This window comes from Phaseolus vulgaris, chromosome 11, assembly GCF_051622355.1.
Source record: "Phaseolus vulgaris cultivar YP4 chromosome 11, ASM5162235v1, whole genome shotgun sequence".
NCBI lineage: Eukaryota > Viridiplantae > Streptophyta > Magnoliopsida > Fabales > Fabaceae > Phaseolus > Phaseolus vulgaris.
Genome location: NC_143508.1, coordinates 40,173,033 through 40,186,272, shown reverse-complemented (window position 1 = coordinate 40,186,272; position 13,240 = coordinate 40,173,033). Strand labels below are relative to the sequence as shown.

At 33.3% G+C, this 13,240-nt stretch overlaps 1 protein-coding gene across 3 annotated transcripts; it reads right to left on the bottom strand.

The window, feature by feature from the left end:
- Positions 1-1,307: 1,307 nt before the first annotated feature.
- LOC137828953 (DEAD-box ATP-dependent RNA helicase 39) lies at positions 1,308-7,207 on the bottom strand. 3 transcript variants are annotated; one of them, XM_068635734.1, is made up of 5 exons: positions 6,561-7,207; positions 2,392-2,481; positions 2,108-2,284; positions 1,848-1,988; positions 1,308-1,735 (listed from the first exon to the last, which is right to left on the bottom strand). In XM_068635734.1, exons 1-5 carry the CDS (start codon positions 7,098-7,100, stop codon positions 1,562-1,564), a joined length of 1,122 nt encoding a protein of 373 aa, XP_068491835.1. In that variant the 5' UTR covers positions 7,101-7,207; the 3' UTR covers positions 1,308-1,561. The 3 variants fall into 3 exon arrangements, with proteins under 3 accessions (XP_068491835.1, XP_090153784.1, XP_090153785.1); XM_090297658.1 differs by lacking the exon at positions 6,561-7,207 and adding an exon at positions 4,152-4,290; XM_090297659.1 differs by lacking the exons at positions 1,308-1,735; positions 1,848-1,988; positions 2,108-2,284; positions 2,392-2,481 and adding an exon at positions 4,130-4,539 and having other exon boundaries at positions 6,561-7,154.
- Positions 7,208-13,240: the final 6,033 nt, after the last annotated feature.

Here is a 13,240-nt window from a genome sequence, read left to right as displayed (position 1 = left end):
AAAATTTTATGCAAGAAAAATGCAACGCAATAAAACACTTGAAAGAAATTGCTAACTAGAAAGCTTTTAAACTAGGTGTTTCCTAAGGTGAGACTTCTTGGCGCTTTGAACCTTGAAGACACACTCACCGACTAAGATGAATTTAATACACTAATTAATCAAACTCTTGAAAATTACAACTCAAAGAAATACAAAGAAAAATTAGGTCAACAATTTTTATGCTAAAAAATTAAAGCTTTATTCTATGCACTCCTTCACTTGTAGCTCCTTTTGGTATTTGTGTATATTTTTGTGTGAGTTTGTTGTTGTCCCTTGCTTTGCCTCCTTAGGATATTCAACCTTAGATATTTGGTTTTTACATCTTTAGTGATGTAGCTTACACAAAAAAATTTCAGCAACACAACTCACCAAAGCACAATGGGTCACTTCCACCAAAAGAGGTCAAACAATTTCAAAGCAACAAAACTCAAATTTAAAATTAAGGACTACTTCAAATGGAATTGGTAATTGACATGACTTGAAAGAGTGGTCAAGAAATTAACAAGCAAAAAATTAAGTTCACAAGAAAAGGTAGCACACAAAATGGAATCCTAGAGGATAGCACTAAAATAGATGAATAAAACCAAAACAACATTACAGAAATTTTCTGGCGTTTGAAACAATCATAGGGAATTTGACGCCATTGGGAACATGTTTGTGTAAATTAGGAGATTTTAATATGATTTATTTTCTACTTTATTGATATTAAAAAATGTTAATAAAATATGGCATCTCAAAGGATACATGTATCATTCGGGTTATAGGTTTAGACTTCTTGTCATATTTAGTTTTCAAATTTAACTATTTACTATCATTTTAATATATATAAACATGGTCACATGTCACTATTTTAGTGAGACTTAATTAAAATTTTGGAAATTCGATAATTACAATGATAGTAAGTAGTTAAACTCAAATACTAAAATAAAATAAATTTGTCATGTGGGAGATCTTTTAAAGGTAAGACTAAAACGATAAACATATTATAGAAATTTGATTGAATGAAAATTTGTAGTTTCTCGAAAATTTGAAGTAGAGAAATATGTTTTTCATGTTAAGTTTAATTTTTTTTATAAAGTAACATTCTTAATAAATTCTAGTTTTAATAACTCAAAGTATACCTTGGACCATAGTTCTAGTTTAATATAGGTAGAAACAGAATGATGTCTTGGTTAGATGATCTTAGTAAATTAATGTGATTGTCTTGAAAGAAAATGATAAATTAACTTTAAAAAACTCGTACACAAAACTCACATCTTACTTATCACTTCAGAAACATTTAAAACAAGTTGGTATATAAACATAAAAGAAATTAAACTTAAGAATGTGAAATTCTTTGCCTTTTGAAACACCACTCCAGTTAATTCCCTCGTAAAGCCTGCTATTTTGTGTTTCATTGTTAGAAGAACATGATAAAAACATAGGGCAAAACCAACTTAACAGTTAGTTGATATAAGAAAGATCATATAACCCATATTGACTTTTCTTTTGTTCTGTGTCAAAAAGTGTAGATCAAGATGTGTTATTCTTGTTGCAAAAGGGAATCCATGGCCTCTGCTATTTTTTTCTTAAGAGCATGAAGAGACTCTGTGAAATGAAAGACTTCACTTTGTTCCATTTCTAAAGACATTGCAGAAATATTCCCTGCATGATGGCACTCGAGATACTTTACAACAGGGGATTGTTCACCCAAAACCTGCAATATGAAAAAGATAAATCATAAAAATAACCAGTATTATGATGGAGGTTTAAGCATATTATCTTCAGCAAGAGTTCAAATACTAAAACAACATAATTGATCATCATACCTCAGCCATGGTTGAAATGGCCAAAATAGTTTGTAATCTTTTGACAGCAGATTTTGATTCATGATCTTGTAATGGTATGAGAATTTTATGGATTTCAGGACCAAGGCCACTACCAAGCATGCAATCTGCCTCTTCCAACACCTACTCAATAAGCATGAAAAATAGTAGTGTGATCAATGATAGGAGCTCCCAATAACTGTAACTTGAGAGCCTCTATATATATTCTTACACAGATATTTTAAGTGATACTAATTACTAACCAAGTATCTTATTTCAGAAGGAACAATGCTCTGCTCTTCAATATATTGAAGAATCTCACAAGGAGTTCCTATCACTAGGCCAATTGAGGCTTGCGACTGCCCATCATCTGGTGAAGCACAATCCTTTGCAGACTTCAATTTTGTGTTATGGATGATATATTTAGCAGCATTGAAGCACTGGAATGCCAATAAAGTTTGAAAGGAACATGATCGGTCAGGAAGGTAGGTACTCTGCAGAACTAAATAGAAGAGATGGTGATAGTACATGGTAGAAATTGGGTCACCTTTTCAGCTTTCTCCTCCGTAGCACAAAGCACAATGGCTTGCGGATGTTTTGAATTTGAACCAAGCAACTCTCTATCCCGTCTTAGCAACTGTACAAGTTGACATATTTAATCCACTTTTTTCTAAAGGAAATAATAAACATGGGAGGAACAGAACAGTAAAAGTAGATAACAGTTATCATCGTTTGTGTTGATGTGATGAAAATGAATTAAATTAAGCCTATTTTCTATTTTTCAATTTTATTTTATTCTCAAATAACTTTGTTTTATAGAAAACGATATTAAGGCAATCAGGGTGTCTTTTAGATTTGAACTCCTTCCACAATCTTCTTAGTCCTTACCTTCCTACACAATGTGATGTTTTACTGCTAATCTTCTTTGCTCTCAAACTTGTGCTCCATTTGTTTACCAATGACATACAAGTAAATAAAACAAACAATCATGCTAATATCATATTCATGTTTTTTAGGCTTCCAAAAGTGCCACCCATTCGTAAAGTTGACATAAGAAAACAATCGAAATCGAGATGTTTAATAATTTAATTCAATACAATAATTCTAAGATAATCACTAATTCGATCATAATAAGTTGATTTAGGAAATTTGTTTTCTCTTAGTGGAATTCTCAAGTTAACAATCCAGCAACACGAGTCCTCGTCGAATCGAGTATTATTGACCGACAATACAAAGCAAAGTGATTATACAGCTTATGTAAAGAACTCCACCAAATGCCAAGAACAAGGGAATATACTATATTCCAAGTCTGAGGAGTTACATCACATTTCCTCATCCTAGCCATTTGGCATGCCCCACATAGGACCTTTCTTGCCTGAAAAAGGACAGGGCAAATTTCTGTTGGTTATTTTCTACTTAAAAAATGGATTGAATTTGAGCCCTTAGCTACCATGTCGGCCAAATATGTCAAGAATTTCATATGGAAAAGCATCATATGCCAATATGGTATCCCCAACACGATCATCACTGATTATGGACGACAGTTCACATGCCGAGGACTCATCAGTTTTTATGGGGACTCAACATAAAACATGTAGCTAGCTCAATTGAACATCCTCAGACAAATGAGCTGGCCAAAATTGTTAACAAAGTCATTATAAATGAACTCATAAACACATTTAGGAGTGGCCAAGGAAAAGTGGACCAAAGAACTGCTAGAGGTCTTATGGGCATACAAATGCACACCCTTGTCGACAAGGCTCAAGACTCCATACAACCTCATTTATGGCATTGATGCAATGATTCCAATTGAAATCGGTGAGCCCTCACTAAGAAAACAACTATTCGACTTAAACATGAACAATGAAAGTCTCACCATGAACTTGGATTGGCTAACAAATTCAAAGACAAATCTCATATAAGAGACGAGGTCTACAAGATTGGAGCCTCCAAAAGATACAACTCCAAAGTAAAACCAAGAAAGTTTTACCAAGTAGATCTCATTTGGAGAATGAGGAATAAAACAAGGAAGACCAAAGGTAAGTTATTAGCAAACTAGTAAGGACCATTCTAAATCCAGGGCAAAGCAAAAAAACAAAGCCTATCGACTCAAGTACCTCTAGGGCGACCCTGTCCCAAGAACTTGGAACGCAACACACTTGAAGTTTTATTTCAGTTAACTTAGTTAAACTTAGCTTCTAAATGATGTTCTACATGCACTCTTTCCTCACTCAACCTTTTTTCCCTAAGGAAAGTTTTTTGCCGAGAAAGTTTTAACAAGACACTTAATAAAATTATTTCAATTACCATAAGCATTTCGGCCAAGGATGTTTCAACGAGGTCTAAACCGACAACCAAGGTGACTTCCTTCTCGCCAATGGTCAGGTAATATTAACACCCTTAAAAAATTAAACGTTTCCCTTAAGAAGCAAGGGGGCAACACTTGTCCCAACATCAGAGGACGATGGTCGAGATCGCTTCTACGACGATTTAGAGGGCTTGTCCCTCCTCTTATGTTTCTTCTTGTTGGCAGAAGGGGGCAACAGGTCGACAACCAGACCCGTTGAAGGAATGACAACCGCAACCAAGGAGGCAAGACCCTCCTCCTTTGAAGCCTTGTCACCGACTTTTCCACATTGTTGTCGAAGTTGTTTTAGGACTTGCTTGAAATCAGGAGCGATGTGAGCCATAATACCTAGGAAACACAAACATTTGGCAAAGTTAACACCAACTGTAACCAAATAAATCAAGTAAAGACTATACATACTAGTAAAATCCAACCATTGTTGGGAGAAAGATAAATGGCGAGGATTTGTCAGGTGGGTAACCTCCTCGACAATAGGTTTCAAACCTTGAAAACCTCAATGTCTACGGAGGCCATCATCGACCTCAGCCAACTATGATACCAGATGGGATTCTGGATCTAATAAAATGGGAACATCAATTTTGTCCCATCATAAAAAAGTGACTACCTAGAGACTCCACTAGGTCTATAAAAAATCTCCCCTTGAATATTTTATACGAGGACGTATAGGATGCTAGAAGACACGTTTCCTGGTTGGCCAACAAGTGAGAACTAATCGACCGGAATCAGTTGGCCAGACACTATAATAATGAAGACAAACCTGGGATAAAGGCTTTAGTTTAAATAACTCACACAACAAGCGAAAAACTTGTAGTGAAGCCCATGAATTCGAATGTAACTAGGTAACATTTAAGACCCAGAGGAGGCCATTGTGAACTCATCAAAAGGAAAACGAACGTGAAGATCTGTGAAGAGACATGTGTACATATAAAAGAACTCGTACACAATCTCTTTTCGACAATGACATGCATTGTCAACTACACTGTACCGCTCCAACAAAATTATGCCCACCTCAACATCCTTCTTAAGCATTTGCAAAAGACCTTATCATAGACGACCATCAATACTTAGAAAAGTTATCGATCACAAGTATATCTACCCAGTCATAACCCAAAGGAAGTAGAAGATCACTCTCGCATGCTCCACAACCAGATTTGTTGCTCCACCAGGAACATCAACCTGACATATCTCAGATCCATAAGCAAAACTGACACTCACTATAGAAACAGAAAGCTCATCAAAATCCTCTGACGAGTACCCACTCGAAGAGGTCGACGCATTCGAAGAAGAATACATCACTAACCTGGGAAAAAACAAACTCTTTGCACAAAGTCACTACTCGAATGAATGGTAAAGCATGGGTGGTCCCAACACAAATCCACCCTTATTTTTAGAATATGGAAAGCAAGGTAACCCAAAAGACACATCATTTCCCAACCATCAAATCTATCCACATCCAACGGATACAACCGTTTTGAACACGGATCACAAGGGATGTCGCTTCATGTCCACACCCAAACCTTTCAAACTCTAAGAGGAATACCCCTCAAGCTTGGGGAGCTCAGGAGATATACGAGACCTAGTTGAGACCATCTTAACACACACCATGGAACATGTAGAGAATTTTTCTTGTAAAAAGGACTTAAAAAAGGCTTTTTGAGCCTGGGGGACTAGATCCACGACCAAGATCATCTTGACAACCGAAAAGATTTCATAACGATCTCAGAAATGCTGCCAAACATATCTCGTGAACCGATACAATAATTGATTAAGAACGAGATTAATCTCTAATTAAAACATACATGATGTGAGACTAAAGGTTAATCATCCATTCTTACTAATCCAAGTCCATTGGAGAGGAGGCCCAACATAACTTATAAATAGGTCGACAACTAATTTTTTTAATAGCATTTCTCACTCAACTATTCAAGTGGTCCGACACCTTTTACAAGTATACACCCCTACTCAGTACCGAAGAAGACCATGAACACATAGCGAAGAAGAATATCTTGGAAGGAACATGAACTAATAGGCAAGTAAGGAGAAGTTGTCGGTTCATAGAAAAGAATATGGTTAGGTGGGAACCACCTCCCCTTCCAATTAACAAAATTACGGTATTTTCTAACTGAAACCCGTACCAGTACTAAATAAATAAGGCAACAACAATAGCCGTATCCAATAGGTGAAATACCAGATAAATAAAAAATAAACAAACTACAAAAGTTCAAGCCAGCTTGCAACGTGAATGCATTCCCAAATTCCAGTATCTTGTATCCACCCAACCGAAGAAAGTTGTTGCTAAGGCTCAAAAGTCAAAACCTAGGAAAGAAAATAAACAGAATTAAACTAACCTGAATAAGGGGCAACAAGAAGGCCAAAGTTCTGTCAGGTTCAGATGGTGAACTCAGCAACACACTCTTCCCTTCCAAGATAGCAGGAATAACCACACACTGTATCTCACTGGGAATAAACTCCCCAATCTCCTCCATTACCTCGACAAGCTCCTCATTAACACCCAACTCCTTGAAACTTCTAACCACAATGGTGGGTTCATCCTCATTCTGCACACCCTTTTGGACCACCTTCTCAGTATAAGCATCTGAACTTAATGGAACTGAAGTTGAACCCACTTGAGGGGTACCCTTTGAGTCTTTAGGGGACCCTTTGAGTTTTCTCTGCTTGAACTGTTCTAAAATCAATGAATCCCTTCGGGACGTGGACGATGAAGTCTTTGCTTCTTCAATAGGAGGGTTTATGGAGGAGGAAGTTGAGAATGTGATGCTACTTCGAAATAAAGAAGTGGGTGGTGTTGATTTCGCTAAAGGGTTGTGCTTTACCGGTGAGAGCAGAGAAGTAGAGAGACTAAGAAGCACTCTGGCTCTTCTTCTCATGGTTTCTCTCTTTTCCCTTCTTCTTTCTTCTTCAAATAATAGAAAGGAGTTTGGGAATTTTTATGCTGCCTAGGGTACAATACAATGCTGGAACCTTTGAGTGAATTAGTGGGAATTTGAATTTTCAATAATTTAATTATGGCCAAATTTTCTTCTTCTAAAAATAAGTGTTAAATATAAATTTTGATAATAATTGTAACTTGCATTTAATAAATTTATTTAGGATATGTCTTTTTTAATTATAAATAATTTATTTAGGTATTGAAATATGATGAATTACATTGATAAGAAAAATTGAAAATTTATTGTAATAATTTTAATTTGATCTAATGACATGTTTAAAAATTATTTTATAATCATTAAAATAATAAAGGATTAAATATAAATATTAAATCTAAATTTATATTAAAAATATAATTTTAATTATTATATCATTGTGAAATTTTTGTGTAGTAAAATTAAATTATATTTGAAGTGAATATATAATTAAATTAATTTATTAGCTTAATTATATAATATCTGAAATGATATATATATACAATTAGTTATTGAACAAAATTATTAAGAATTTTATTCAAAATAACTGTAATTTTAAAGGTTAATTGAGGGTATTTGGATCTAAAAAAATTAATTATATTTGAAATGTTTATTAAAAAAAATCTAATATAATGAAGTTTGTTAGTTAGATCAATATTAAAAAATAAACATTATTTACAAAAGACAATTACCATTTATTAAGAAATAAGAGATTTGGCTGGCTGCGTAGCATATAGTATGGGAAGGCCCGTAGTTTGTTACGAAGAAATTGGTAAACATAAATACCTATACGGATATGGATACTGACACGACACGGATACGAATACGGTTACAGAAATACGTATAATCTTTAAAATGTAGGATACAGAGACATAGATCTATATATTATATAATTTTGAATTATATAAATTAAAATTAAATATTTATGTGTAAAAGTATGTTTCCGATTCTTTTGGGAGCAAGAAGATATTTTTCATGATTGGTTCAAAAGAATTTGTTCCGTATTTTTATAAACATAATAAAAATTTATACAATAAATTTGAGTTTTTAGAAAATTATTGTATTTATACCTTTTAAAATTGTGTTAGAACTGTACTAGAATTTTTAAAAAACCAACAAATATTTTTTGAATTGAACACTTCATCGATAAGTGTCCTACGAGTGTTGACACTGATACGTGTGTCCGACACAGATACGCCATTTAAGAGAAGTGTCAAAGCCTCATAGGTTAGCCTCACTATTTTGGTTTAGATTTGTTCTCTAATTCGCAAGGACTAGGTATAGTCACCAGACAAGTGATTCTGCTAGCTCGCATAATAATAAGAGTACTTTTTTCTGTAAGATCTCGGATTTTATTCTGCAACTCATCAATTTCATAAATCGAATTTCAAAATTTAAAATAATTGTTTTAGATTTTAAAAGATAAAATAATTGTTCTAGAAATGTTATTTAATTTTTTTTATCTTATAAATTTTTATTTCTATAATTAACTTTTATGTTATGCAAATTAAATTCTAAAACTAATGAGGTGCATGAAAAAAATTGATGGAATGCAGGAAGAAACATCCTAATAAAAAATTCAACATTGTTCCCTCCAACTTTTGGTTCTCATCCACAAATGCATTAATATTTTTATTATGAAATTTTAATTTTCTTATATTGGTTGGCCGCAAGTTCACAAATATCCTTTATATTTTATCAAAAAGAACATGTCAAAGTTATTTTTCCTTAAACCAAATAGTGGATCATCTTTTAAACATCAAAGAGTGCTTTTATTTCAACAAACGTATGCGTAAGTCAACCATGAACAAGATTAATGGGTCACTTATATTCTAATTTTGTTACTCTTTGTTGTTTTAGTAACTTGGTGTGCATGCCACATTATGTCAAGTATCATATAATGTAAATTTTGGTTCAAGACAAAATTTGTTGCATTAAAGAGTTGAAGGTGATGTCAAAATTTTTTGTATATTGAAGATTGAAGCTTGTTGCACGTATGTTTCAAAGTGAATGATTGCTTCAATTTTGTTGTTAGGGTTTTGGAAGGGTTTGGTTGTGTTATTGTCATTGTATTGATAAAATATTTATGATTAATAAAATTCAAATGATTTGTTGTGAGGAAGCAATTGGTATACATTTTCAATTAAAAGTCTTTCGCAACCATTTGGATGGTCTAGATTGTAAGTACAATCTTGGTCGATTGTACATCAACATGTGATAATGAGGTTGTCTCAAGGATGCTTTGAGATTAACCTCAAGCATGCATGACCACATGTCCTACATCATACCTCAATTCTTTTTCTGTAAAAGGTTTTTCCTAGAATGATACTAAGATTATAATTTGATAGCTCACAAAGATCTATTTTGTACAAATTACCTTGTATCTTGAGATAAAACTAGTAGGTTGATCATCTTTGACTACACACGTCTTTATTAAATTAAAAAGTATATTAATTATCACATAATTAGTTATGTACATTAAAGTAAATTTTAGACCTATCTTCCCAATACCTACAATCTTTCTCTTTTGGTTTTCGCCCAATGTCACACTTTTTCCTTTCTTTAGGCTTAATAGTGTAGACTTTTGCCTATCATGTTGCGCAAGCACCCCTGTCCAAGTACCATAACAAGGACTTTCTTCCTCTTATTAAGAACATCAACAACATGAATTATGTCTTTCTTGGGTTCCCAAATTGACTTGGATTTTTTTTTTGTTATTTGTGAAAAACTTATACGTATTTTTTTGTGGAATGTGCTTGTGAGATGCATGTGATTTATCCCTTTCTTCTTCAAAGCCTAATCCCTTTTTTTTCATAGGGTTTTCCAAATAATCCTATTAGTTGATTTAGTCTTTTGTTCCCATCCACTCTTTTAAGTTTATAACTTTTCTTAAAGTCTCATTCTACATGAGTAAGCTATCTACTTTTTTAGATTAGTCCTCTTTAGAGAGTCTCTTCTCTAAATCATATATCTTAGACTAAAGAGAGTCATTTTATTTTTTCTTTGTGATTAATCTTGAAGTGGGAACTTTATATTTCTCTTTCAGGTTGTGAAACTTTAAGTTCAACTTTTTATTTTTTTTCAATAAGGATGGTTTTCGCTAGAGAGATTTTTGAGAAAGTAGACTTAATTTCAAGATATTAAGCTACTTTCCCAAAAAAAAATTCTTTTTATTTGTAATAAGCTTGATAAGAGAGGAGAAAGAAAGAAGTTCATACTTATATTATAGACTGAAAATAAGAAAAATATATCTCTTCCTTAATGTTACCTGATGAGATGTTGGATGAGGTTGCGACTGTTAACTAAAGTGGATGGATTTGATGTGCTTAAAGCTCAACCATGAAGACTACAAAGTTATGCATGTGTGGTAGATTTTGTTGTATCTTTTTTACTATGCAATATGGTTCAAGACATCTCCAAGAAAATGTTTTAAACCTGTTATGTTTTTAAATCAGTTGATTCAGGATTTTAATTGGTTAAAATCACTCACACTAAAACCTTGTGACTTTAGTAAAGTATTTTAATAGGTTGATTTATCGTATCAACTGACTGAAAAAATACTAAAGTCTTTTTAATGATTTAAAAGTCAAATGTTTTTATCATTGACCTTAAGACTTTAGTATTAAATATTTTTGTCTTTTCTAATTAATGAAATCAACTAGTTATTTTAATAAATAAACCAAGTGTTATAAGTTGAGTTTTTTTTAAATGAACACAATTAGTTATTTTAGAGAATCAATAAAATGTTTTTAATAGGTTTCTTTTATAATTACCAATCCGATTTTAATTGACACAACTTGATATGATTCCAATAACATGATAGAGATGTTTCATGGACATGTTATGGATTCAACTTGAGTTGGAATATGATTAGGCACTTTTTAAGAATTGGATCAATGTTCTTAACATTCAAGAACTCACCAAAACACAAGTAACCAAGCCAAACTCATAGAAACCCATTTTGAACAACAAACCCATGGATAGAAACTCAAGAACACAACATATAGCAAATATACCCATGGAGGACGTGACAAAAACAGCAAGAACAACCAATTTTCACCGATTAAAATTGAATATAAGTGCAGCAAATGAAAGATGACCTCATAAGGAAGAGATTGCACTGATTGAAAGTGAAAACAAACAAGTAGAACAAAAATGGGTAATTTGGAATGAAGGGAAAATGGATGAAGAAGATGAAATGAAATAGGGAACTTATGTGGTTGGAGTTCTTGGAGATGAACACGCCACTTGAAGGATGTAAGGCTCCAAGATGAGTGTAGATGCCGCCACTTGAGGTTCCAAGATGCACTCAAGATGAGACTAGAAGAAGAGAAGACACAAGTCTCTCAATCACTCACCAATTTGGGAGAATTTCTTTACTCAAAATATCAAATTTGTATTAGAAAGACTCAAGCCCTCCTTATATAGGAGAAGGACCGGTCATGAAAGTACAAGAGGCTTACAAAAGAAGCTAACTAAGGTTACCTTGCAACTTTTCCACTTCTAGTGCCTAAAGTGGATGAGGAAGGGATACCTTTCTTGAATTTTCTAAAGCTAATATCTAAAGATGCTTTACACAAGAGGTATCTTTAGGTTTCCCTCTTAGCACCTTCCTAAACACTATTCTATATTATTTACAAATTTATACAAAAGAAACTAGAAAGAGAGATATTAATTGAAACCCATTCTTGAAAGCTTGTAGTCTTCTTTTGGCTTTAGGCTTGGTCCTCTCTTTATTTTAATTCTTCTTTAATTTTTTAGAAGACTAGAAGGAAGAACTTCAAATGTTTAGGTGAATGACCTCTTCCTCCATTAGTAAAATCCTCTCTTATTTGATCTCTATCATACTCCCCGAGTTGGAGAGAATTCGACCACGAATTCTGAATCCCTGCATATAACAAAGTTAGTTTACTTTCACAATTAACAGTTGAAGAAGAAAAAGGAAAACATGACTTATAATTTGTACGCAGTGGGAGTTCAGAAAAGGAAGTCCTATAAACAGACCACGTTGAAAAAAATTGTTTGGGGATGATGATATTTGTTGGAAAAAGTCCTCTTAAATGGTGAAAACCATTAGGAGGTATGAAAAAATCATCCCTAACATTTTTTAACCAAGATGTCGATGAAGTAAGAACCTTTGGTAATGAAAAAGATAAGGAAGGAAAACACCTTGGATGTGAAAGGATAAGACTCATGTCAACTTGGCCTTCTTTGTCTTTTTCATTTTTACTTGTGGTAGGTGGTGGGTGAGTTAGGTCTTGTTTTACCTTGTTTATCTTTAAGGTTTGTTTTAGTGGACAATGAAGAGCTATGTGCCCAAAACCTAAACATTTAAAACATTTTATTTTTGAATTTTTGGTAGGTGACTTAGGAGATGTAGAGAATTCGTTGTAGAAACTTGTTGATTAGAGAAGGTATCCTTCTTTGAAGATTTGTAGAAACCATCAGCATGAGTATTTTTGAAAGTTGTTTTCAAAAGGTATGATTCCACCTTGATGGCTATGCGAAGCACTTTCTTTAAAGAAGAGTACTAATTTAATTCTATAAATTCTCTAATATCTCTTCTCAAACCATGTACAAACCATTTTATCTTTGACTCTTCATTCGCATGCATATTTTCATTTTAGTCAAAGTTGTTTCAAAATCTTTAAAGTATTCATCTACCATCCTATGTCCTTGAGGAATCCTTTGGAACTTCAACAAGTGTTCCTTCCTAGAAGGAGGAACAAACCTTGCACGCATACACTCTTTCAAATCATTCCAAGAAACCACGGGAGGTCTCTTGTTATATCCAATGTCCATTACAATGTTATGCCACCATTCTTTGGCAAAATCTAAAAATTCTAAAGAGGCTATTTTCACCTTTTGGTCTTCATAGACCCCATAGGCTTTAAAAATTTGTTCATATTTAGCCTCCCAATCTAAATACACATTAGGATCACTATTACCACTAAAGCTAGGTACTTTAACACTTTAAAATAAGGCAATATCACATGTTGGCGCCTATCTTCACATTTATGTATTTTCTATTCTTCTTTTTTTTCAAAGCTCCCATAGGTGTTGGAACTCTTTAAAACATGCCCATGATGATGTTGGCCGTGAGA